The 27,732-nt window shown below is 42.2% G+C and overlaps 1 protein-coding gene across 1 annotated transcript in view; it reads left to right on the top strand.

The window, feature by feature from the left end:
- Window positions 1–27,732, top strand: part of RELN (reelin) — a 655,909-nt gene that overhangs the window by 182,917 nt on the left and 445,260 nt on the right. The window contains exons 4-6 of the mRNA XM_066591974.1: window positions 596–666; window positions 12,636–12,668; window positions 16,894–16,972. Coding sequence (XP_066448071.1) covers window positions 596–666; window positions 12,636–12,668; window positions 16,894–16,972 — 183 coding nt within the window. The remainder of the gene's footprint in view (window positions 1–595; window positions 667–12,635; window positions 12,669–16,893; window positions 16,973–27,732) is intronic.

A 27,732-nucleotide genomic window follows, 5' to 3' on the forward strand; every position in this document is an offset into this window, starting at 1 on the left:
TAAAAACATTTATAGTTATTTTTAAATTAGTATATTTACGCTAAAATAAAGTATTTATTTAGGAGCCACAGTTACAGGTGTACACAGGACACGCTTTGTGGACTATTCGTAATATAACAATATATTTAGTGCAAAGAATCAGCAAGTTTCGGAAAAGGCTTTTGTAATCTAACAAGGCAGGATCCATTCCCATCCTTGATTCCACTGACATAATTTCAGCATAGATCTATGATTTGGCTTAGTGCTTGGAAACGCCACGTTTGAGCCCCGGTCTGTGAGGCCCCATTGAAATCAATGGTGGCGTTACACCATGGTTAGCGCTGTGCTAATTGCGGTAAAAAGCATTGAGTGTGAGAGCGGCCTTAGGATCTGCTGTCATTTTGCCTTTTTTGTGCCAGTTTTGGTATTTTAGATAGATGAACAGTAGAAGCCAATAATATTTAGAACACATATATCAATATTACGTTGTCTATAGTTATATGGGATGACAAACTGTAAACATTTACCATACTAAATGTCAGAATTACAGTAAACTGTGAAGTAATATGCATATTCTTAATTCAATAATTGTCTCTCCTTTCTTTATTGTCTTAAGGGCTACAGCTACTCACAGAGGCCAGGTTATATTCAAAGATGCCCTAGCACAGCAGTTATGTGAGCAAGGAGGTAAGAAATGTTACATATTAAAATTTTATGTATATATTGTCTTTTTGCAGTGATGTTCATACTTCGGATATTCATTGTAGGGGATTTTTTATTGATCAAAGACTGCCGTAGCTCAGCTTTTTGTATACGCTTAAGGCACTTGTCCTCTCACAATCATTGGATCTGTTACCTTTTATCTTTACTAATGAGGGACCAAGGGACTTCAGCTTTAAGGCTAATTGAAGACAGAAACATGTCAAGGAACAGATCAGAATATCAGAATGTTCAAAATTATCCAGCAGTCATTTTATGTCAAGTATGTAGGAATAGACATTGTTTATAAACCAATTACTGGTTATTTATATTTGTAACATTAAGACCTCACTGTAATATCTAGTGTGTGTGTGTGTGTGTGTGTGTGTGTATATGATAGTACAGTGAGATCACTGGTGACATTAAGACCTCACTAGATATTACAGTTAGATCTTAATATAACAAACTAAACTACAAATTATATACATATAATGCCTCCTTCACACGGGCGACAAAGTTGCGCGATTTTGTAGTGTTGCTACAATGCTGCAAATCGCATATATGAAAAGCCCAAGCTTTCCTATGGGTTCCTTCACACATGCGATGTTTTGTAGCATGCTACGAAATGACACAAAAGCCTCACAGGTCCGGCGATATGCCCGCGACACGTGAGGTTTTGTAGCCCATGTACAAATTGTGTGTGTATACTCCCTCGCCACCAATTCTCTTAACTTCCCGGTGCTGTGCAAACATGAAATTTGGCAGGAGCATTCTTTAGGTCCTAAATAGGAAAAGTAAAGGGGGTCACAACTTGATTAGTCAATGCCAAGTGCAAAAGCATTGGCACCCCTACGTAATATACCTTCCCGGTGTTGTACAAGTATGAAGTTTGGCATGAGCATTCTTTAGGTCCTGTAAAGGAGAAGTAAAGGGATCACAACTCGATTTATTCAATGGTAATTGCAAAAGTAAGTGCACTGCTATGTAATGTAGCTTTCCAGTGTTGTACAAGCGTGAAATTTGGCACAACAATCTAATTGACCTCTGTGTGCATATACTGAGGAGAATCTACATCACTTCTATGTGTATATACTGAGAACAATCTAACTGACCTCTGTGTGCATATACTGAAAGGTTGTAAAGTACATAAGGAAGCAGCCATGGACTGCAGAGATGGAGCATGCCTATAAGGCTAACAAAGGACTGCAACCTCCAGTCTGGGGTTAAATGTGAATAAAATGGGTGTTATCATTAAGGGAAAAAAGTGAGGAGAATGACAGGGTGGCACATTCTGCAGAAGGACATCGGTACATGCAGCCTGAGGAGAATCTAGCGCTCTTCGACGTATATACATATTTTATTCCTCGGTTCCTCTGAAGTAACAACTTCTTGAAAATTTTTCCATGCGAACAACAATTAAGCATGTGTACCAAATTAATTCCTGCAAAGCCGGAGATATATACACACACACACTGTGTTTTGCTGGAAATAAGACACTGTCTTATAATAATTTTTGCCCCTAAAGAGGCACAGGGTCTTATTTTCGGTGGGTGTCTTATACTCACCTAGCACGTGTCGTTCGGGTCCCTCCAGCTGGGCTGTGGCACTCCTACAGGCTTCCGTGCAGCCCTCCATGCCTGACAAACCAATCACAGGCAGCACTCAGCTGTCATTTAATGGATAGCTGAGTGTTGCCTTTGATTGGCTGAGCGCTCAGCCAATCAGATACAGCCCTTTCAGCAGTCGGAAATTTTAAATCCCTACCTGCTGAAACAGATTCAGAGCAGTGCAGGGAGAAGACAGGTTGGACGTGCTTGAGCCCCAGCAGCTGAGGAGAGGTGAGTATATATATTTTTTTATTTTTAACACCTTCTAGGGATGATTTTCAGGGAAGGCCTTATATTTAAAGCCCTTCCCCGAAATTCCTGCAGGGCTTGCCGGCAGTCCATTGCTTTCAATGGGACTGCAGAAGCGCTGGTGCAATTGAAAGCAATGGGAGAGCATCGTGATCCTCTGCCACAGCTGTTACAGCTGTGGCGGGGGAATTCTTCAGCCTCTCGGGGAGTCCCCTTGTCACTGAACACTGTAACAGTGCTGTCAGTGTTCAGTGACAAGGGGACTCCCGGCGGAGATGAAGAAATCCTTTGCTACAGCTATGACAGCTGTGGCAGGGGATTCTTTACTCCCCACAGGGAAGCAGCGGCAGAGAGGTGAATGAATATAAATATTTTTATTTTTCTAACACAAATCAGGAATGATTTTCAGGGACGGGCTTATATTTCAAGCCCTTCCCCGAAAACCACTGCAGAGGTTGCCGGCAGCAGCCGTGGCCCCATTGAAGGCATTCACGTGTGTTTGTGCACGTATGTGGGTGCGCGGTTTTGTGCGCACCTATGTACGCATACGCACAAGTGAATGCACCCTAACAGGATTTTTAAAATAAAAAAAATTGCTCATTAACTATATCAAATTTAATCCTATTCCATTTAGGCTAGAGTACATGCTTTTGGTATACAAGACCCAAAAGTTACTTACATATTTCAAACACATGTAGCTGCTTATTCGATATCAACATTATTGCATTATTTCCGCATTCCATGTATATCACATTAGTTGTGATAGATATTTTTCCCATAAATGCAGATGGTTTTTCCGTAACTGCTTATCATCTGTACAACATAGAGCTGCAAAATCTCCAACAAGGCTCTCAATTATAATGCTTCAGTCATAGTACTAATTTTCTTATACGTGTTGGAGAGATATGGGTCCGTTAAGGTTCTAGTGCCTAAGTACGACCACAACTTCTGCAGCCGTTATGGTAACATCTAGAGATGAGCGAACGTACTCGGATAAGCACTACTCGTCCGAGTAATGTGCTTTATCCGAGTATCTCCCCGCTCGTCCTGAAAGATTCGGGGTGCTCCGCTGCTGACAGGTGAGTCGCAGCGGGGAGCGGGGCAGAGCGGGCGGGAGAGAAAGATCTCCCCTCCGTTCCTCCCCGCTCTCCCCTGCAGCTCCCCGCTCCGCAGCGCGTCCCAGATGGTGCCCCTCCGGTAATACCCTACCCATTAGATATTTATCACCAATCCTGTGAAGATGTGATAAGTTCTTTTTGTTGGAGAACCTTTAATAGTCTTCATTTAATTGCAAGCTGTACTGATTTGGGGCTTTTGGCTGCAATGCAGCCTTAGCTTGAATATGCAATGGCCATGTAGGGCAGCTATGTGAGACCCTACCCTTATAAATATTTACAAGTGTAGATGGGCAAGTAATTATTCTAATTAAAAGTTTTACAGATGATGCATATTTTTGTAATTTATTGAATAGTTAACTCCTTAACGACATAGAACATATGTTTACGTCCTGTGCATTTGAGGTTTGTATGGAGGGAGATTGGAAGCTGATCCGGCACTATACAATGTAGGTGCTGACTGTTTCTCACAGGTGACAACCACTGGCAATAGCCACGATCAGCGTGAATGCTGATCGAGGCCGTTAACCATGTAAATGTCACTGTCAGTTCTGACAACAGCATTTAAATTTCCTGATTGGTTTTACGGGATTCTAACGGGCCCTCTCCCATGATGAGGTCACGAAGTGCTGTTTGGTTGCCATGGCAGCCAGGAGCTTTCTGAAACTGATTGCCTATCAAGCCATACCTGTGTCATGGCTTAATAGACTGCTTCTCAGATCGTTTTATAATGTAATACTATATCAAACGATTGCAAGTTTAAGTCACCTATGGAGACTAAAAACAATTTCTTTCCTGTATCCACAAAAAAAACAACTATTTACATATTTGCCATCGCCGTGTCGGTAAAAGTCTAATCTATCAAAGTAACGCATTATTTATTGTGGGCGGTAAATGTAGTCTGGGAAAAAAATACACAATGCCAGAATTGCACTTTTTTGGTCACCCCATCTCCAAGAAAAAAATTTAATAAAAAGCAATTAAAAAGTTGTATGTACTCTAAAATGGTACCAAATAGAAACTATGGGGGATCCCACAAAAAATGAGTCCCCACACAAGTATGTCGACGTAAAAATAAAAAGGTTATGGCTGCCAGAAGATGGCAGAAAATAATTAAATTTTCCAAAGACCTTTTTTTAAAAAGTAGTTCAACAAAAAAAGTAAAACTACATAAATGTGGTCTTGTCATAATCATACTGACCTATAGAATTAACTTATTTATGCCATAAAAACAAGCCCGCTCCCCAAAATATTTCATTTTTTCTATTTCACTTTGCTTACAAATTTTTAAAAGTTTTTCAGTACATTTTATGGTACTTTAAGTACTACCATTGAAAAATACAACTCTTTCTGCAAAAAGCAAGCCCTCAGAACTATGTTGATAAAAAAAAATCATAATTCTTTTATTTATCCAAAATTAGAAAATGAAAGAAAGGGCTGCATCCTTAAGGCGTTAATAGATAATATATAAGTTGTGCTTAACATACAGCACTCTTGCAATTTTAGTTACAAAAATGATTTATTAATTTAATACTAGTAATCAGTGAATAGCCAGGTCCAGAATAGGACTTTAATTTTTAGTAGAAAAATACTCTTGAACTGCTACCCCTAACCCTATTCAGCTATGCTGATGAGAAGCGTTGCTAAGCAAAATTGACTAGTTGAATGACTGAATAGGGTTTAAATCAACAAAATATAGCAGGTGACCTAGAAATGAAAAGTATACTGTACAAATTATTATAACAATTATATATTGTGGAGACTGCTGTTAGGCCTCCTGTCCACGGGCGTAGCGATATCCCGCGGCAGATCTCCGCCGCGGGGCCGCCGCTGGGGAGCAGGAGGGAGCTGACAGCTCTCTACGCTGATCCTATCTGACAGATCGGCTCACTGCGGAGAATCGTGGCAAATCACAGCATGCTGCAATTTAAATCCCGCAAGCGGATTATCGCTGCGGGAAAAGCAGTGAAAATTCGCCTGTAGACAGGAGGCCTTAAGGTTACTCACTGTAGTTATTATATCCATACTAAATTGCATTTTATGTTTTCTGGGACATCGAATCTTTGCTACCATGGCTGTGATCCACTAGGTGATCCTTTACATATCTGGTGGACTTGTCATATATTTTGTAAGCAAATATTAAACATGCTTAACATAATGTTTGGTAGGCAGTTCCATCCAATTCACTCAGATTTTTTGTGCGTGGCAGATTTTCTGGTACCAACTTTAAGATTAATAAACTCATTCAATTTATAGATTTGGCTGCAAAAATTCACATTGCTTCCAATTAAAAGTCTGCTTATTTATCTATTAACCCCTTGAGTGGCACGCCCGGAAATTTTCCGGGACGACCTCCACTGCCTATAGCGATATAGCCCAGAAGATTTCCGGGCTATATATCACTATGGAAGCTGCAGAGCACACTGCCACAAGCTGTGGCATTGTGCTCTGCCTGCACAGTCCCACAGAGAACAAAGCAAGACACTGAGAAGCAGGAAGATATTGCCGATATGCCAGCAATCTCCTGCTTCTACCGTAATGTTCTGCTTTGTTTACAGGTTGCCATAGAGACCATCTGCTTGTCAGAAGCAAGCGGATGGTCTCTGTAGCAGGGAGAGCTGGTACTTAGCTGTCAGAGGACAGCTAGGTACCAGCTCTTACAGCAGGGATCAGAGAGAACCTCTGATCTCTGCTGTGTTAACCCTATGTGACTGCAGCATGTAAAGGGCTGTCACCATGGGACCCCCCCAGAATGTGATCAGGGAGTCCTGATGGGTCTCTGTGGAAGTCCCCTAAAGGGACAAAAATTTAAAAAATTTAAAAAAAAAAAAAAAAAGGAAAAAACTATTTAAAAAATTAAATAAATAAAATTAAAAACACTTGTCTCCCTTTACTTTGTGAAAAATTCAAAATAAAATTACACATGTGGTATCCCTGCATCATAATGACCCAGAGAAGGAAGTTAGTACATTATTTAACCCCTTAATGACACGGTCCCTTTTTTTCTTCTTTCCCCATTTCTTTTTTTCCTCCTCCTGTTTAAAAAAATCATAACTCCTTTATTTATCCATCGACGTCGCTGTATGAGGGCTTGTTTTTTGTGGAATGAGTTATATATTTCATTGGTGCAATTTAAAGGACCATATAATATACTGAAAAACTTTTACAAAAATCTAAGTGAAGTAAAATGAAAGAAAAATGACATTCCACCATCTTTCAGTGCGTTTTGTTTCTACGGCACACAAACTGCAACAAAAATGACCTGATAACTTTATTCTATGGGTCGGTATGATTACTACGATACCAAATGTGTATAATTTTTTTTACTATAGCACTTGAATTTTTTTTAAAAAGACATTTAATTTTTTAAAATTATTTTCTGCTGCATCTTCTGCGCGCAATAACTTTATTTTTCCATCAACGTACTTGAGCAAGGGCTCATTTTTTTCGGGATGTCCTGTAGTTAACGTTGGTACCCTTTTGGAATACATAAACTTTTTGATCGCTTTTTATTGCATTTTTTCTGGGAGACAGGGTGACAAAGTGCATTTCTGGCGTTCTTTATTTTTTTTCGGATTACGTTCACTGTGGGGGGTAAATAATGCACTATTTTGATAGATCTGACATTCACGGACGCGGCGATACCAAATATGTATTTTTCTTTTATGATTTAGATTTTTTTATTATAGATATGGCAAAAGGAGGGTGATTTAACTTGTATTACTTTTTTTCCCTAATCTCCCTACAAAGTTTTTCACAAAAGTTATGCAATACATTCTATATACCCAAAAATGATGCCATCAAAAAGTACAACTTCTCCAGCAAAAAACAAGCCCTCACATGGCCGTGTCAATAGAAAAATGAAAAAGTTATGGCTCTTGGAACGCGACTGCAAAATTAGTTGAAATTAAATGATTGGCCCATTTAAAAAACCTGCCCTGATGGGCACGACAGGGGAGTAGGAAACCCGCCACTCAAGGGGTTAAGGAGGTAAAAATAAGAGTATCACATATTATGCTTTTTGAAAAGATACATGACACATTAATGGACACCAGAGACACATTTGATACCTTAGGGCTTCCTTGGACTGCCTTTTATGTCTCCACAAATGTTATACACATTCTCTCCATATCTACACTAGTTGATTGGATGTTGTTGGTAGTTTTCTAATTCTGTTGAGATTCTGTTGAGTTGTTTTATGTTAATGACACTTTGAATAATTTGCACAATATTATTACTGGAACATATTTGTAGAGCTCTGTTTCTAGAGCTCCATATAACATATATTTATATCTGCTCCTCTTCATTTCTTCTTTTGAACTACCAACACTTCCCCTCGGGGGTTAATGTTCGCTACTTTTAAATTTTGCTTCAATTTATTTTCATAAAACGTCAATGAACACCTTTGAAACAATTGCATATCAAATTAGCTAGTAACTAGGTGGTGCCTTTATATTTCTGAAGTTTTTTTCCAAAAATGAAACACGTCATAAGGTATTCTTTTAGAGAAAATGTACATGCTATAGTCTGCGGCCGTAACTTCTTTTCCTCTGACAGCATTAAGTAAAATTGTTATACAATGGGAAATAACTCACTCGGCTTAAATATCACCTTCTACACATGCAACAGAAGTCATTGGATTCATACTGTATTATAAAGCAAGAACTCTTTAAAAATGGACTTGACTCGTTTTGGAAAAAACATTTCATTTAATCTATATACCTACAAGAGAATCATAAGGACCACACTATATATATATATATATATATATATATATATATATATATATATATATATATATATATATATATATTTACCCGTCGCGCGCTGCTGCGAAGACAGACAGACACACATACATTCGTTTTTATATATACCGATAACAACCAATCACAGCGTAGCTTTCATGTTACCTCAGCAGTATAATATATAACAACCAATCGCAGCGCAGCTTACATGTTACCTCAGCAATATAATATATAACAACCAATCACAGCACAGCATTCATGTTACCTCAGTGGTATGATATGTAACAACAATCACAGCGCAGCTTTAATTTTACCTCAGCAGTATAATATATAACAACCAATCACAGCGCAGCTTTCATGTTACCTCAGCAATATAAGAAATGACAACCAATCACAGTGCATCATTCATTTTACCTCAGCGGTATAATATATAGCAACCAATCAGGGTACAGCTTTCATGTTACCTCAGCAGTATAAGAAATAGCAACCAATCACAGCACAGCTTTCATTATACCTCAGTAGTATAAGAAGTAGCAACCAATCACAGCACAACTTTCATGTTACCTCAGCAGTATAAGAAATAGCAACCAATCACAGTGCAGCTTTCATTTTACCTCAGCAGTATAAGAAGTAGCAACCAATCACAGCGCAGCTTTTTAATATTACCTCAGCGGTATAAGAAATAGTAACCAAGCGCAGTGCAGCTTTTATTTTACCTCAGCGGTATAAAAATAGTAACCAAGCGCAGCGCAGCTTTCATGTTACCTCAGCAGTATAAGAGAGCAAAAAATCACGGCGCAGTTTTCATGTTACCTCAGCAGTATAAGAAGTAGCAACCAATCACAGCACAACTTTCATGTTACCTCAGCAGTATAAGAAATAGCAACCAATCACAGCACAGCTTTCATTATACCTCAGTAGTATAAGAAGTAGCAACCAATCACAGCACAACTTTCATGTTACCTCAGCATCATAAGGAATAGCAACCAATCACAGCAAAGCTTTCCTGTTACCTCAGCACTATAGGAAATAGCAGTGAATCAAGCACAGCTTTCATTATACCTCAGCAGTATAAAAAATAGCAACCAATCACAGTGCAGCTTTCATTTTACCTCAGCAGTAAAAGAAGTAGCAACCAATCACAGCACAGCTATCATGTTACCTCAGCAGTATAAGAAATAGCAACCAATCACAGTGCAGCTTTTATTTTACCTCAGCGGTATAAGAAATCGTAACCAATCACAGCGCAGCTTTCATGTTACCTCAGCAGTATAAGAGAGCAAAAAATCACGGCTCAGTTTTCATGCTACCTCAGCAGTATAAGAAATAGCAACCAATCACAGCACAGCTTTCATTTTACCTCAGCAGTATAGGAAATAGCAACCAATCACAGCACAGCTTTTATGTTACCTCAGCGGTATAAGAAATGGCAACCAATCACAGCGCAGCTTTCATATTAACTCAGCAGTATAAGAAATAGCAAAAAATCACGGCACAGCTTTTATGTTCCCTCAGCAGTATAATATATAACCAATCACAGTGCAGCTTTTATGTAACCTCAGTAGTATAAGATATTACAACCAATCACAGTGCAGCTTTCATGCTACCTCAGCAGTTTAGAAAGTAACAACCAATCACAGCACTTCTTTCATGTTAACTTAGGTGTATAAGAAATAGCAATCAATCAAAGCACAGCTTTCATGTAACCTCATTAGTATAAGTAGCAACCAATCACAGCGCAGCTTTCATGTTATCTCAGCCGTATAAGAAATAACAACCAATCACAGCGCAGCTTTCATTTTACCTCAGCATTCTCAATATCCAGTAATTGTCTTGCGAAACGTTCGGCGGATGCATCATTTTGTAGTTGAACACGCATCCCGTTGCTCGTAATGCCTTTTTCTTTCGTGCTTGAGATGGAAATCGAACAAGCTACGTCTGGGGGGCATAACTGTCGACGACGCTCGCACTTGCGCTATTTATCGTAGGATAGTTGTACTATGCCTATAATCTTCCCAGGAGTGTACTCAGCAACTTCCCAAAGTCTCATGGCAATTGGATGAATGGTGTAGTAATGCATAAAGACATACATACATATATACAATAATAGGGTGAGAGGTTAAGTTGGGGGAAGGAAGGTATATGTCGCGGAGGTTACTATCATCCGTCATGTAGATCCGGTTCGTTCCTCATTCCGGTACGGAGTTCCACCTGAGCAGGACAGGTGGTGGGTATAAATTGGTGCAGCTGACATGTTGAGAGGAGTAGGTCATGAGTGGGAAGCAGAGGCTGAGAGAGAGAGCTCTGAGGGCTCCCACACACTTGCGATTGCGTTTTTGTTAACGCAATTTTCAATGGGACTTTCTAATATTAAAAACGCAATGCACCAAAAACGCAGTTGCGTGCATTGCATTGCGTGTTTTTAACAATAGAAAGTCCCATTGACAATCACGTTAACAAAAAACGCGATCGCAAGTGTGTGGGAGCCCTCAGAGCTGGAGACACCACACCACAGGGAAGGTTTGCTGTCGCTATGTCTTATTGAAGCCAAAAGACTTTTGTGTTACTATTGCTGGACTGCTGATTTAAAAGGACTTTCCTTGAATCTTCTGTTATCTGGACACTGCCAGTACTTTATGTTCTGTTCAGCAAGTGTGAATAAAGACAAGACGCTCAGCGTTTGGTCACAGCCTGGTGTATTTTCCCCTTGCACTGTTGCTATATATATATGAAGATACTGTATATCGAAATTTATTGATAGGATTTCAGTGCAAACACGTGTATAAAAAGGAGTCCAAAGTACATACACAGCACCAATTACAGCTAGTTATCAGTAAATAATATTTTAAATAATGAATTAATGCGTAGTACAAATAGTTCATACCAGAGGCGTAACTTGAAGCTCCCGGGCCCCGATGCAAAACCTGTAACAGGGCCCCCAACTATAATGCTTTACTCATAGTACTGGGTTCCCTATATGGAAAAGAAAGGCCTTATGGGCCCCTCAAGACTCCTGGGCCGGGGTGCAACTGCATCCCCTGTATCCTCTATAGTTACGCCCCTGGTTCATATAACAGGCATATATGCACATCAGCACCTTTAGCATAATTCAGCAAAAATACTAACCCATAATGGAAGAAAAGACTGCGTATATAATACAAATATTTCACATAGCGTACAGTATATAAAGTGCATATGGGCATGAAACTACTTTTGGCATGAGTCAGGAGGAAAATATAAACCCACTAGCTGATATACCCGGCTTCGCCCAAGTTAATTTGGTACAGGTGTTTACGTGTTGTTCGTGCAGAAAATTTTATGAAGTAGTGGTTACTTCAGAGGAACCAAAGAATAAAATACGTATAAACATAGAGGAGCATTAGATTCTCCTCAGATTGCATGTACCGATGTCTCTCCGCAGAATGTGCCCCCCCCTTCCACTCTCCTCACCTTGTACCCTTAACAGTTGCGCCCCTTTTTATTCAAATTTATCCACAGACTGGAGGTTGTAGCCACTTCTTAGCCCTAAAGGCATACTCCATCTCTGCAATCTATGGCCACTTTCTTATGTACTTTACAGCCTTTCAGTATATGCACATAGAGGTCAGTTAGATTCTCCTCAGTATATGTACATAGAGGTGAGGTAGATTCTCCTCTGTATTCAAATCATTTCCCTAGGCTTTATGGTTTCTGAGAGAAGAACTTTACCGATTTAGGACCTAAACAATGGTTGCGCCAAATTTCAAGTTTGTACGACACCGGGAAACTAGAGAATTAGATTATGTACATTACATAGGGGGGTCACTTATTTTTGCACTTATAATTGAATAATCAAGTTGCAGCCCCTTTGCGTTTGCTATTTCAGACCTAAAGAATGGTCGTGTCAAAATTCATGTTTGTACGATATTGGGAAGTTACATAACATAGGGGGTCACTTACTTTTGCACTTTGAATTGAATAATCAAGTTTCAACCCATTTACTTTTCCTAAGTAAGACCTAAAGAATGGTTGTGACAAATTTCAAGTTTGTACGACACCGGGAAGTTAGCAAATTAGATTAGGTACATTACATAGGCGTCACTTACTTTTGCACTTAGCATTAAATAATTAAGTTGTGACCCCTTTACTTTTCTTACACAGGACCTAAAGAATGCTGGTGACAAATTTCTTAGAAGACTGTGTACAGGCCTATAGAATTATATGTACTTTAAGTCTGAACATGTTTTTTTTTTTTCTTTTAGCTCCAACAGAAGCACCTTTACGTCCAAATTTGGGTGAGTATTAGTTAAATTAGGCCACATTCACATCTGACCTGAAGGCAGTGTTTGGAGCCTCCAGCACAAATCCAGCATAAAACCCAGGACAAAATAGTGCAGCATGCTGTGCTAACGACATCTGAGAAAATGCTGAAGGGCTTAACAGTTATTGGATGGACTAAATTCTCTCATCAGATGTATCCTTAAAGGCAGGGATTCCATTTTTCTACTCCCATAATAGAGCAGGAAAACTGAATCCCCAAATTGAAGCCAAGCGCAAATGTTAATGTGACTTTAGAATGATAATGATAAATGATCTAATTTACATCATTACTGTCTTCAGCTATGCATTTGCTTTATTTTAAACATTTGAAAAGTGTTTCCTTTGCATACTGCTCATTAATGACCTTGTAAACAGGCATTTATACTGTACTTTGGTCTTAGATCTCAGCAGTTCTTCAGCTTTCTACATAATAGCATTTTCTCCTCCGTCAGAGCACTATTGTGAATTCACATTTAACAAAAGAATAATAGGAGGAAATTGATTTTTTTTTTTACTTTTAACAAAACGGACAACAGACCAAATGCAGACTGACCTATTTTATTTTACCTCTTTATTCTATCATTTTATTAAAGAAAAACAAAAACTCCATAGATTTTTCTTTTTATTGGAGATCAAGGGTCACTTTGTAATTTCCTCTTAATGTTTTTAATGCCTTTTTATTCTTGCATTTTTATCGTTGTATGGAACAGAGCTCTGGTAAAGGAAACGCAATGCAGTGTGTTTGTCTCTTCAAAGTGTTCTCCTTTATTCCTGCACTTCTTAGTATTTCATAAAATAAGAGCAAATGAAAATCCAAAAAGACACTAATGGATGCTCTGGAGTTGAATATATATGAAAAGAAATTGTATTATGACATACTATGATGAAATGGACATAATCATGCCCATTATAAGGAAACTGTAATTATTCTGCACTGTTAATATATATAAATTGTCACCTAAATTGTATTCAAATCCACAGCATTTGTCAAAGACTAATTCCAAAGTTCACCAACTTTAGCAAAAATTGCAATACCCGGTCTTGTAAGGAGTTGTACCAGAATCACCTTTTATCACCTATCCATAGGATAGATAATAAAAATCCGATGTGTGAGGGTCTCACTTCTGAGACCCCCTACTGAACCCATGAACAAGGGTCATAGAGTGATTTGCAAACTTTTCATGTCAACCATTTGGTTGGTTTATTGCACATATCACTCTTTTTACTGATCCCATATTAAACACTTCCTTCTCCAGGCAGGAGCGGGACGTGTTGGCATTCTGCTTCAGGTCCGTTAAGTTTGGATACTATTTTTTCTTTCCCTTCTTTTTCTGTCATTTCTTGGGACATCTTGATGAGCCAAGATCTTCTACTGTAGCCTGCTCAATTTCTCGCATCAGTTTGGGGTCTTTCCAATCTTGTTCCCAGGCCTGTTTCTCAAACTTCTCCTTGGCCCCTCTCTCCCGTGTCCCCCTCCTCTTAACACTGCGGGATCAGTTCTCCCACCTGCAGTGACATCAAATTCAATAGAGTGATGGTCATGCATGCACAGCCACTGTTCTGTTCATTTTAAAGGGGCTGACGGAAATAGCCAAATGCAGTAAGCTTACAGTGAAAGAATGTGTGAAGGACCCCTTTTCTTGGGATCAGTGGGGCTTTCAGCGGTGAGACCCCCATCAATCAGACTTAACACCTATACTAAGGATGGGTGATAAGAGTTAATTCTATTCCACCCATTTTAACAGGGTTTTATCCATAAATGAATACAACTGCTCAAAATTTTGTCATATTCCATGCACTGAGATAAGTGCAAGAAAAAAGGTGGAGTATCTCTAGAAGGTTTTTTTTTATGATCGTTCTAAGAGCCCCTTTACAGGAACTATCTGTCCTGGAATGTTTTGATGAGACAGGCCCCCCCTTCCTCAAGCGTATTCTGTACTGGCCACTGTTGTGTTTTGTATCCATTGTTTATTATTCTGAGCAGCTCAAGTTGTGGGACCGCAGTGTAATTAGCAGCTCTGTTATCATGTCTTAAGGCCCATTTACATGGAGCAATGATTGCTCAAAAATCGTTCTAAAGCGATCTTTTGAGCGATAATCGTTGCGTCTAAATGCGCGGCTATCGTGAACTTTTCATGCACAGCTAGCTGATCGTTAAATTCAAGCCAGCCTAAAAATCATTGTGCAGTCTTATGAGGACCGCATGCTAAGTTCTCCACAGGTAGTGCTGATAGCATTGTTTCAGCTATTTAACCCAATGGAGAACAAAGGAGCTGAATGCAGATAAGAGACCTCTGGATATAACTGCATTCAGCTAAAGGCTTCATTTGCACGCTAATAAGCTATTAAGTAGCTGAGTAGTTTATGCAAAATGATCACTCAAAGCTGTCACTCAAACTGTCATTTTTTTAGCGATCATTGCTCCGTGTAAATGGGCCTTTAGTATAGTCAAAACATTTCTTAGGAAAATTCTGAGCATAGCCATAAAATAGGTGCAGCAAGAATCCTTTTCAAAGGTTTCTGTGTAGAAATGCTACTGTAGATCAAGGTCTAAATATATTTTATATTCTCCTGATTTAGGTTATCTATTATTTTATGACTGTTGCCTGTCTAGCAACTCTCCTATCAACTTAAATTTAATAGTTTTTTTTTTTTCTACCAGCACAGGCACTGCATTCTCGTGTCTTTTTGTCTCATGGTATACTGTCTAAAAATGTTACTTCTGCATTCCAACAGTTCACAAATGCAGTGTCTTTGCTGATATAAAACTAACATACCATATGTCAGTAAGTTAATTATTAGAGATGAGCGAACCTACTCGTTTCGAGTAATTACTCGATCGAGCACCGCGATTTTCGAGTACTTCCGTACTCGGGTAAAAAGATTCGGGGGGCACCGGGGGGTGGGGGGAAGCGTGGCGGAGCGGGGGTAGCAGCGGGGAACAGGGGGGAGCACTCTCTCTCTCCCTCTCCCCCCCCACTCCCCGCTGCAACCCCCCACTCACCCACGGCGCCCCCCGAATCTTTTCGCCCGAGTACGGAAGTATGCGAAAATCGCGGGGTGAAAAAGGGGCGTGGCCGAGTAGGTTCGCTCATCTCTATTAATTATCTTCATTATTGCAGTATGTTAGGCTGCATTTAACGCATTCTTTTCTTACAATAATAGCAAAGCGGGTATAGGGAATGGCGGGGTCATTTTTATATACTTGGAAGTGCTGTCCCTTTGTATTTGCAAGAATTTGTTCTCTGTCCTGAAAAATATGAGTGCTGAGGTCTATTGGATGATTATCTGGTTAACTCATACTAAATACCTACCCATTTGAAGTTTGATCTGGATTCATAAGTACCACCCTTGTGGACTGGTTTACTATATTGTTGTTTATTTCTTGTTATGGTTTTCTCTCTTGAATGACGCTGGTGGTCTGTTGAGATTATTTTTGCTATACACTGACATTTATCTATTTATATATTTTTATTTGGGATAGTCTCTTAATAAAGTATTGTTTTCACAAGGGATGTTTAATTTGAAGTTTGCTTCTTTTAAACATGGCGGAAAAATCCACCATGACAAATTTGCATCAAAATCCACATGCCTTTCATGTGGATTTTGACACGGAATTGCTATTGATTTGCACAGTACAAAATCTGCTGCAAATCCGCAACAAAATCTGCATGTAAATCATGCAGGCTTTTAAGTATATTTGTTCTAAAGCACCCTTAAAGTATTACTAGCCCTAGCATGTTAAATGACCATAGTATTTCCACTTTGTTTATAATAAAAAAATGTATCCAGTGAGTCATTTAAAGAGACTTAAAAAAAAAAAAAAAACAGCTCTTCATGGCAAAAATAATAAACAAGCTAATACATATTGGGGGTCCCTGCATCACCTGCGCCAACAGTTCTAGGTTTTTCCTGTGACGTACTGTTTACAGGCAGCAGCAGCATGTGTATAGGATTTCACAGGCTGCTGCAGCCAATGACAGAGCTCAACGATCGATCACTGAGCTCTAGTATTGGTTGTTGTGGTCTCTACATTTCTCTGAACTCTTGGTGTGGAAGATGCGGATACCCACGAGAGTCCCATGGGGAACCTGTTTTTTTTACATAATTTTGGACAATCCCTTTAAAAATAGATGTTATTTCATACATAACACAGCAAATACATTAACTATACACTTTTATGTAATATTTCTTTTTCAGCTGAGATTCATAGCGAAAGTATTATTTTGAGAGATGATTTTGATTCTTACAAGCAGCAGGAACTGAATCCTTATATTTGGTAGGTGGAATATGTATTGTTTAAAGACATTTGTGTAATATGTATTATGTTTTTATAAATATGACTGATTTTAACACCTTCTTGGCCTTCGCTGTAAATATACAGCGGATTACACAGGGTGTGCAGAGCGGGCTCAGGATTTTTAATAAAAATGTTTTAAAATAAAAACGTATGAAATATTTATTAAATATTGGAAAGAAGTACTTTTCCCATTCTTTTTTTTTAACAAAAATACAAACAAAAAAAAGCAATGGATATCACTGTGTCCGTAACAGTGCAAACTACGAAAACATCATTATTTATTCTACTTAGTGAGTGACATTAAGAAATACACACTGACAGAACTGCTGTTTTTTGGTTACTTTGCCTCCAAAAACAGATGGGATAATAAGGAATCAAAAAGTTTCATGCAGCCCAAAATGAAACCAATATACACAAGCCCTCACAGGGCACCATTAGCAGAAAACTAAACATTATTGTTCTCCGGATATGGTGACACAAATTATCTTTTGAAGGTATATTTTATTTCCTAGAAGTAGTAAAATATAATAAAATGTATAAATTTGGCATCACTTAAAGGGGTTGTCCCGAGGCAGCAAGTGGGTCTATACACTTCTGCATGGCCATAATAATGCACTTTCTAATGTACATTGTGCATTAATTATGAGCCATACAGAAGTTATAAAAAGTTTTATACTTACCTGCTCCGTTGCTGGCGTCCTCGTCTCCATGGTGCCGACTAATTTTCGCCCTCCGATGGCCAAATTAGCCGCGCTTGCGCAGTCCGGGTCTTCTTCTTTTCTGAATGGGGCTCCGTGTAGCTCCGTGTAGCTCCGCCCCGTCACGTGCCGATTCCAGCCAATCAGGAGGCTGGAATCGGCAATGGACCGCACAGAAGCCCTGCGGTCCATGAAGACAGAGGATCCCGGCGGCCATCTTCAGCAGGTGAGTATGAAGACGCCGGACCGCCGGGATTCAGGTAAGCGCTGTGGGGGTTGTTTTTTTAACCCCTGCATCGGGGTTGTCTCGCGCCGAACGGGGGGGGGGGTTTAAAAAAAAAAAAACCCGTTTCGGCGCGGGACAACCCCTTTAAATCTTAAGCTGCATTCATATGGGAGCTATGTATCTTCACTAGAGATGAGCGAGCATACTCGCTAAGGACAATTACTTGAGCAAGTATTGTCCAGAGAGAGAGAGAGAAAGAGAGAGAGAGAGAGAGAGATCTCCCCTCCGTTCCCCCTGCTCTCCCCGCCTCCCACCGGCACCCAAATCTTTTCTTCCGAGCGGGCAGGTACTCGCTAAGGACAATGCTCGCTCGAGTAATTGTCCTTATCGAGTATGCTCACTCATCTCTAATCTTCACCCATTTTCCTATTCTGTGTTCTGAATATAAAAATGAAACAAAACATTTCTGTGATGGAGCCTATTGATTTCAATGAGTTTTTAGGCTTTCCATCTGTTTTTGTTCCATTCGCTTTACATGTAGCACTATTTTTATGGTAAAAAAAGGAAACGGAAGCAAGCGGTACAGAAAAAAATGGAAAGGCTAAAAATCCAATTGAAATCAATGTGATCCATCATAAAAGCATTCATTTCAGTTTTTTCGATTATTAAAACACAATAGCAGAGGGGAAAATGGGTGGAGATACATGATGCACATGTAAATGCAGCCTTATTGACCTAATTAACATGCGATATTTACCACACAGAGAACACCATAAAATCTAAACCCCCAAACTGTGGCAGAATTGCAATTTTTTCTCATTTCATGCAACAAAAAACGTAAAAATGTTTCAATATATTAAATAATGCTATTAAAAATATAACTCATTCAACAAAAAAGAAACTCTTGGGGTATGTTTTAATGGATAGGGAACAGCAGGGGCAGCGTGCGTGGATGCATCTGAGGCTCCCAGGTCACACTATTAAGCCAAATTGGGGGCAAGACCCTGGTGGTCACCCCCTTAACAATTTAGTTGGGACAGACCATAATCAGCAAGGCACATGTGCTGGCACATCTTAGCTAAGCACCACACTAGGTGCAACGAAGGCCAATCACCGCCTGCGGGTGACACCACTGCCTCTTCTCCCCCACTGCGTCCACCGTGTACTCAAATTTTTCCCAGGACAGCGTTCAGCTGTCCTCATGCCAGACGGTCGCTTGATAGCCACACCACCCTCATGTCTATTAGTGCATATTGGATGAGGAGGAACTGGTGACACACACTGCAGAGGGTTGGCAGGGCCTGGCAGCGACCCCCTTTGAAATTGTGGGTGATATCCCACTATGCTGTTAAGAATTGATAAATTAACGTATGATCAGAAGTCCAATCCCATGCCACCTCCGTAAAGGGGACTCAGATGCCAGTACTTCCCCAGAGATGCGTGTGTTTATCAGACCCAAACCAAACCGTCTGTTTACCACTCAGGGTATTTTACGTCCGCTTAAATTCAAAAATAGACAGTTTACAATAAGTTCTGTCTTGTTATACAGTGCTGATCAGAATTCTAATGCCCATGCCACCTCTGTCACAAAATTACCAGGAGCCACAAACGTGGCCATAAAGGGGACTTAGATGCCAGTACTTCTACCCATCTCCACAATTCAGCAGCACATTCTAAAACCAAAGATTGGTTTGAAGCAGGAGGTGTCGCAAAAGTAGCCACCACAGGTATACAGTGAACCTGTCAAAGTCGCATTAAATCAGTTACGCTTCCTTTGAACACTTCAATCCAGTATCTCGGACAACTGTGGTAAAACAAGAGCTAATACATGCCGACCAGTGCTGACACTCAGGGATGCGTGCGTTTATCGGACCCAAACCAAACCGGCTGTTTACCACTCAGGGTATTTTAAGTCCGCTTATATCTAAAAATAGACAGAGTACAATGAGTTCTGTCTTGTTCTACAGTGCTGATCAGAATTCTAATGCCCATGCCACCTCCGTCACAAAATTGCCAGGAGCCACAAACGTGGCCATAAAGGGGGCTCAGATGCTAGTGCTTCTAACCATCTGCACAATTCAGCAACGCATTCTATAACCAAAGATTTTTGTACCCAGAATGCAGGTGAACCCCTGGAACATTTGTGTACCAAGAGTATAGGCGAACCCCTGAAAAATTGGTGTACCAAGAGTATAGGCGAACCCCTGAAACAATTGCTTTACCAAGAGTATAGGTGAACCCTTGAAAAATTTGTATACCAGGAGTATAGGTGAACCCCTTAAAAATGTGTGTACCAAGGGTATAGGCAAACCCCTGAAAAACTGGTGTACGAAGAGTATAAGCGAACCCCTGAAAATTTAGTTTACCCAGAGTGCAGGTGAAATCCAGATTTTTTTTTTAAATACAGCTCATACTTGCTTAATTTGCTAACAGAGCCTGGAGGCAGCCCTTCGAAAAAATTAGTTTTTACAGAACCTTTTGGCCCTCTGAAGAATTGGCTGTTCAGCATGCTGACATGCTAGTTTAGGAGGAGGAGGAAGATTAGAGAAGGATAGACCAAGCTACTTCTCCCCTTTTTTGGGGTGATACAGGGTGCATGGTTCTCCTGTTCCAGCTTAAAGAATCTTTGTTACGCTGCTTTCCACCGGTGGAGAAGAGAAGTCAGGGGAAATCCAGGCTTTGTTCATCTTAATGAGTGTAAGCCTGTCGGCGCTGTCAGTTGACAGGCGGGTACGCTTATGAATGATCCCTCCAGCAACACTAAACACCCTCTCTGGTAAGACACTAGCAGCAGGGCAGGCCAGCACCTCCAAGGCGTACAGCACAGGTTCGTGCCACGTGTCCAGCTTTGACACCCAATAGTTGTATGGAGCAGAGGGATCACGGAGGACATTGGTACAGTTGGCTATGTACTCCCTCACCATCTTTTTACAGTGTTCCCTCCTACTCAGCCTAGACTGGTGAGTTGTGACAGGCTGGCTGGGGAGCCATAAAACTGGCAAAGGCCTTGGAGAGTGTTCCCCTGCCTGCGCTGGACATGCTGCCTGTTCCCCGCGTCTCCCCTGCTAGTTGGCCCACTGAACTATGTCCTCTACCACTAGCGTTGTCAGATGGGAACTTAAGTATCAGCTTTTCCACCAGGGCCTTGTGGTATTGCATCAGTCTCGTACTCCTTTACTCTTCGGGAAGTGGAAAGGCTCTCCTTATACCGTGGGTCAAAAAGGGTGAACACCCAGTAATCCGTGTTGGCCAGAATGTGTCTAACGCGAGGGTCACGGGAAAGGCAGCTTAACGTGAATTCAGCCATGCGTGCCAAAGTCCCAGTATGCAACACATCGCTGTCCTCACTAGGAGGATGACTCTGTCTCCTCCTTCTCTTAAGCCCATACACGATGAACGGATGAGAAGGAAGTAGCATGGGTACCCTCTGCAGTGTGGGCAGCAGTTTCTTCCCCCTCCTCCTCCTCCAATATACGCTGAGAAACAGACTTGAGGGTGGTCTTGCCATCAAGTGACGTATTGTCATCCCCCATCTACTGTTCTATCCGCAAAGCGTTGGCCTTAATGCTTAGCAGCGACCTTCTCAGCAGTCAAAGTAGCAGGATGGTTACGCTGATAATGGCCACATCGCCGCTCACCATTTGTGTAGACTCCTCAAAGTTTTCTAAGACCTGACAGATGTCAGACGTCAATGCCCACTCCTCTGTGAAGAACTGCGGAGGCTGACTACCACTCCGACGGCCATGTTGAAGCTGGTATTCAACAATGGCTCTACGCTGCTCATAAACCCTGACCAACATGTGCAACGTTGAATTCCAGCGCGTGGGCAAGTCGCACAACAGTCGGAGCACTAGCAGCTGGGAGCAATGTTGCAGTGTCTTGAGGGTGGCGGCATCTGTGGTGGACTTTCGGAAATGTGTGCACATGCGACGCACCTTGCTGAGCAGCTCAGACAAATTGGGGTAGTTTTTAAGAAAGCGCTGAACCACCAGATTGAAGACGCGGGGCAGACATGCCACATGTGTTAGTCTGCCAAGCTGCAGAGCCAACGCCAGGTTACGCCCATTGTCACACACCACCATGCCTGGTTGGAGGTTCAGCGGCGAAAGCCACAGATCTGTCTGCTCCGTCAAACCCTGTAAGAGCTCTTGGGCGGTGTGCCTCTTGTCACCTAAGCTCAGGAGTTTCAGCACGGCCTGCTGACACTTCCCCATGGCAGTGCTGCAGCACCTCGAGCTATCGACTGAAGGCGACGTGCTCACAGTTGGTAATTGAGAGGTGGAGGAGGAGGATTGGGGGTTCGGAGGAGGTGGCATAATACGCTGGAGAAACCATGACTGAGGTAGGACCCACAATCCTCGGTGTGGGTAGCACGTGAGCGGACCCAAGGTCAGACTCGGTCCCAGCCTCTACCAGGTTAACCCAATGTGCTGTCAGGGAAATGTAGTGTTCCTGCCCACCATGACTTGTCCACGTTGACCTTCCCAGTAACTGCATTGGTGAGGGCACGGTTTATATTCCGTGACACGTGCTGGTGTAGGGCGGGGACGGCGCAGCAGGAAAATAGTGGCGACTGTGGACCGAGTACTAAGGGATGGCCACCGCCATGAGGTTGCAGAAAGCCTCCTTTTTTACCAGCCTATATGGCAGCATCTCCAGGCTGAATAGTTTGGAAATATGCACGTTTTGCGATTGTGCATGCAGGTGGGTGGCGGCATATTTCCGTTTGCGTTCTGATGCTTAGGTTATCAACAGCTAAACGCTATGCTGGGACACATTGGTGGAGGCAGTGGAGGACCGTGGAGGTGAAGGTGTGGGTGCAGGCCAGGAGACACTCGTGCCTGCATCCTGGGAGGGGGATTGCATCTCAGTGCCAGGATGTGACACAGGGGAAGAGGCAGTGGTGTGATCCACAAGCGGTGAATGGCCTTCGCTCCACCTCGTCGGGTGCTTCGCTATCATATGCCTGCGCATGCTGGTGGTGCTCAGGCTGGTAGTGGTGGCTCCCCTGCTGATCTTGGTGTGGCACAGATTGCACACCACTGTTCTTCGGTCGTCCGCTCTCTCAATTAAAAACCTCCAGACCTTCGAACACCTAGCCCTATGCATGGAGGCTTGCTGCGAGGAGGTGCTGTGGGGAACAGTTGGGGGATAATTTGCTGAGGCCCTGCTTTTCCCTCTGGCCACCCCACTGCCTCTTCCAACCTGTTCTGTTGCTGCACTTGCCTTCCCCTCTGAAGCCCTGTCTTCAGTAGGCTTAGCAGCCCAGGTGGGGTCAGTCACTTCATCATCCACCAGCTCTTCCTCTAAATCCTCAGTCTGCTCTGACCTCAGACCTACTGCCCTAACAACAACCTCACTGACAGACAACTGTGTCTCATCATCCACAAATAGCTCTTGAGACACTACTTTGAAGTCCCCAGACACATCACCCGGAGTCTGTGAAAGGTCCAAATTTTGGGCATCGTTGACGACAAACTGCTCAGGTGGCTGATGATGAACCATTTTTTCCGACTCAGGGCAGGAACCCGAGAACAGTTCCTTGGAGTATGCCTGTTCTGAATCTCTCCTTTTCCTGGAGTGGCCAGGCTGGGAGGAAGGAGGAGCAGCCTGAGGATTCAGAGGTGCAGTCCCTTGGCTAGCATGAGTGGACTGTGTGGAAGACTGGGTGTTGGATAAATTACTGGACGCGTTATCCGCTATCCACGTCATCACCTGATCGCACTGTTGTGCTTTTTATAATGGTCTACCACGTGGAGCTGCAAAATGTGAGATGAAGCTAGGGAGCGTAGATACACGCCGCTCTACTAATCCCTCAGCAGCAGGCACAGAGTTACCCCACCCAGAACCTCGGCCTCTGCCCACACCCTCACTGAGACGTCTACGTCCACATCCTCGACCTCGACCCTTACCCCTACTCTTCATTATGTTTTAGAATGCACTTGGACAAAATGCTACGCAAAATGTGAGTTATTTTGTGTAGGCTTATAGGCCAAAATAGACACAATAAACAGTGTATGCTGTTGTTAGATAGCGTAGATTGACAGCACCCAGACATGGGTATATACCGTACGCTTTGAGCAAGCAAAAAAAAATTTTTAAGTGTGTATACTGTTAGATAATGTAGATTGACAGCACCCAGACATGGGTATATACCGTATGCTTTCAGCAGGCCCCCGAAAAATTTAAACAGTGTATACTGTTACATAGCGTAGATGGACAGCACCAACACACGGGTATATACCGTACGTTTTCAGCAGGCAAAAATAAAATTTAAAGTGTGTATACTGTTGTTAGAGTAGATTGACAGCACCCAGACACTGGTATATACCGTACGCTTTCAGCATGCCCCAAAGAAATGTAAACAATGTATACTGTTGTTAGATAGCGTAGATTGGCAGCACCCACACACGGGTATTTACCGTATGCTTTCAGCAGGCCCCCCAAAAATGTTAACAGTGTATACTGTTAGCGTAGATTAACAGCACCAATACATGGGTATATACCGTATGCTTTGAGCAAGCAAAAAAAAAATTTTTAAGTGTGTATACTGTTGTTAGATAATGTAGATTGACAGCACCCAGACATGGGTATACCGTATGCCTTCAGCAGGCTCCAAAAAAAATTTAAACAGTGGTAACAGGGACACCCCACGGCGGCCCCAGAGGTAACAGGGACACCCCACGGCGGCCCCAGCGGTAACAGCGCCCCTTCCCCACGGCGGCCCCAGCGGTAACAGCGCCCCTTCCCCACGGCGGCCCCAGCGGTAACAGCGCCCCTTCCCCACGGCGGCCCCAGCGGTAACAGCGCCCCTTCCCCACGGCGGCCCCAGCGGTAACAGCGACCCTTCCCCACGGCGGCCCCAGCGGTAACAGCGCCCCTTCCCCACGGCGGCCCCAACGGTAACAGCGCCCCTTCCCCACGGCAGCCCCAGCGGTAACAGCGCCCCTTCCCCACGGTGAGCCCAGCGGTAACAGCGCCCCTTCCCCACCAAGACCCATATACACACCCCATCTTCCGAAAATGGTATATCTTGTCACCACCAGAAGCTAGGGGTGTGACAGGGTTTCCATTCAGGAATGCCCCTGTCACACCCCTAGCTTCCAATTGGCTACTTGCAAGCAGGTTCTAGCAGCAGCCTGTGCCAAGCTTTTTGCCTGGCCTCCAGGGTTACGCCAGTGCCCCCACACTCATGACACAGTGCTCCCGGCCACCCCCGCTGCAGACCCTGCGCTCCCAGCCTGTCACACTCATGACAGTGCGCTCTCGGCCCCTCTTCCCCCTGTGGCCGCTGTTACTGTGCTCCCCGCTGTCCCACTCAATGCCGGCTGTGTCTTGCCATGTGCCCTCGCCGCCACTGGCCTCCCAGCTGTTAGCATGCATGCCGCGCAGGAGGCATGCAATATGCCGGCCCACCACTGCAGTGAAGAAGGGAGCGCGCCGGGACTGACAGCGGGGGACCAGTCGCAGACGCGGAGCAGGCAGGGAAGATGCCGGGCTGCCACTGCAGTGAAGAAGGGAGCGCGCCAGGGTCACTGAAAAGACAAAAAGTGAAGACCTTCAGAGAAAGGTGAGGGAGTATGCCGTCAGGGACATGTCTCACCTGCCAGGGCCATTGGTCCATCCTGCTGTACCTGGTCTCCCAGTCCGAAGCTAGGGGCGCTAACGTGGTGAGCTGCCGATGACTCTGCGTGCCAGCAGAGAGGGTTCTGCGTGCCGTCTCTGGCACGCGTGCCATAGGTTTGCCACCACTGGTCTATACTGTTGTTAGATAGCATAGATTAACAGCACCAACACACGGGTATATACCGTACACTTTGAGCAGGCCAAAAATTTTTTTTAAGTGTGTATACTGTTGTTAGAGAGCATAGATTGACAGCACCTAGACACTGGTATATAGCGTATGCTTTCAGCAGGCAAAAAAGCTAAAAAAAAGAAAAATGATAGGCGTTTTGTTACTTCCTATCTAGTCTCTGTACACCACTAGCAGTATACTGCATAAAACCGGTAACAGTATGCAGTATACAGCCAGGATGCTTGAGAATACTTTGTGCGCACTACTGCTCCCAGCCAGCCAAACTGCTGATGCACACAATGAGAGGAGTTGTAGTCCTAGAAAGGACTGTTGGGTTATTGGAGCAAGGATCCCTGCCTAACCGCAACCTGTACCCTACACTATCGCTTTCCCTATAGCAGCAGCTCTATCCCTCAGCTCATGCAGCATGCGTGTGAAGCGAGCCTCAGGTGACCAGAGTTTTAATACTCGGAGGTCACCTGATAAGCCCAGCCAGTCACTGCTATAGATGTGCACAGGGTTGGCACGTCACAGCAGGAAGTGGTAAAGCCTTCCCTGCATGTTTATTGGCTAATAATGTCGCTAAACATGTGGGGAGGGGGCATGAAATTTTCTCGAGCACTGCCTGGTGCTTGCTCAAGTAACAAGCACATTTGAGTATGCTACTGCTCGAACGAGCATGCTCGCTCATCTCTACTGACATGTTTTTTCTGATTAAGCATATGTTTCAAGACATTCTCTGCTTCCTATGTAACTTAGATTCCTTAATACTGATAAAATCAGAGGCAACACCCCTCACTAAAAGGTTTGTGGGATACATTAACAATGACATAAATAATAAGCTATATTTATAATAGATTTTGTAATCTATTCATTAAAGCCTATATACTTTACATCTTCACAACAATTTTTACTTGCCCTAATGCATCTAAAACAAAAGATTAATAACTTAGTAAATAGTCTTAAATAATAATGTCATTTGTGCCTAAAGCTCCTCTGTAGACCTATGTGTCTCCATAGTAACAAACCATAAACAAACTCGGTATAGTGTGATGCTGTAGTCGTGCTCCCTTCTATCTGTTTACTTCTTGCCAACCTACCTAATGTTTATTAGCAAGACAGAAGACAGATGGGTGTTTGACTTCCGGATAGAGTTTGAGGTTATCATGGAGAGTTTTGCATATCAGTTGTAGGCACATAATAGTTGAACATTTTTTATCAGGACCATCTGAAAGTTGCGTAAATTTTCATTTTAGTGCACAGAACTTAGTCTTTAAATACAAAAAACATGAAAAAGTGACCATGACTGATATAATTGTGCACAAATTTTCATTAATAAAAGTATTATCCAATTAATAGTCATAATAGCACTGATCAGCAAAGGTTCACTGGGGACCTTTTTCTGTAGTCAAAACAGAGGCAGAATTATATATAGCATGTCCAAAGCCACAATGAGTTTATTTCAAGAAAAAATATATTTGTAAGGCAATTTAAAGTAGTTAATTTAGGCTGCATTCACATCGCTGAGAAACTCGCACAAGATTTGTGTGTTGCGAGATGTACACATCTCACACAAATATAAACCCCATTCTTTTGAATGGAGTGATATACACAAGCAATGTGGCATGCTCTCTCTTTTTGCGTTCTTTGGAATGCATCACCCATTGATTTCAATGGGACCTTTAATGCACTGCATGGCTCTCGCATGCCGTGCGATGAATGGTTTCCCATTGAAACTCATGCGAGAGGATTGGAATTTTACACATGTGATGCGTTTTTACCTGAAAATCACCTTGTATCTGCGGGTAAATCACATGTTCACAAGTATAATATTGGGCTCACCTGTGTGGAAGTAGCCTTATTTTCATTTAAAAGGTTTTTTTTGATTATATATATATATATATATATATATATATATATATATATATATATATATATATATATATATATATATATATATATATATATATATATATAAAATATTTTTTTTTTTTTTTTTTTTAAGATAAGACAGGTGACA

Source organism: Eleutherodactylus coqui, chromosome 2 (genome assembly GCF_035609145.1).
Source record: "Eleutherodactylus coqui strain aEleCoq1 chromosome 2, aEleCoq1.hap1, whole genome shotgun sequence".
NCBI classification, from domain to species: domain Eukaryota; kingdom Metazoa; phylum Chordata; class Amphibia; order Anura; family Eleutherodactylidae; genus Eleutherodactylus; species Eleutherodactylus coqui.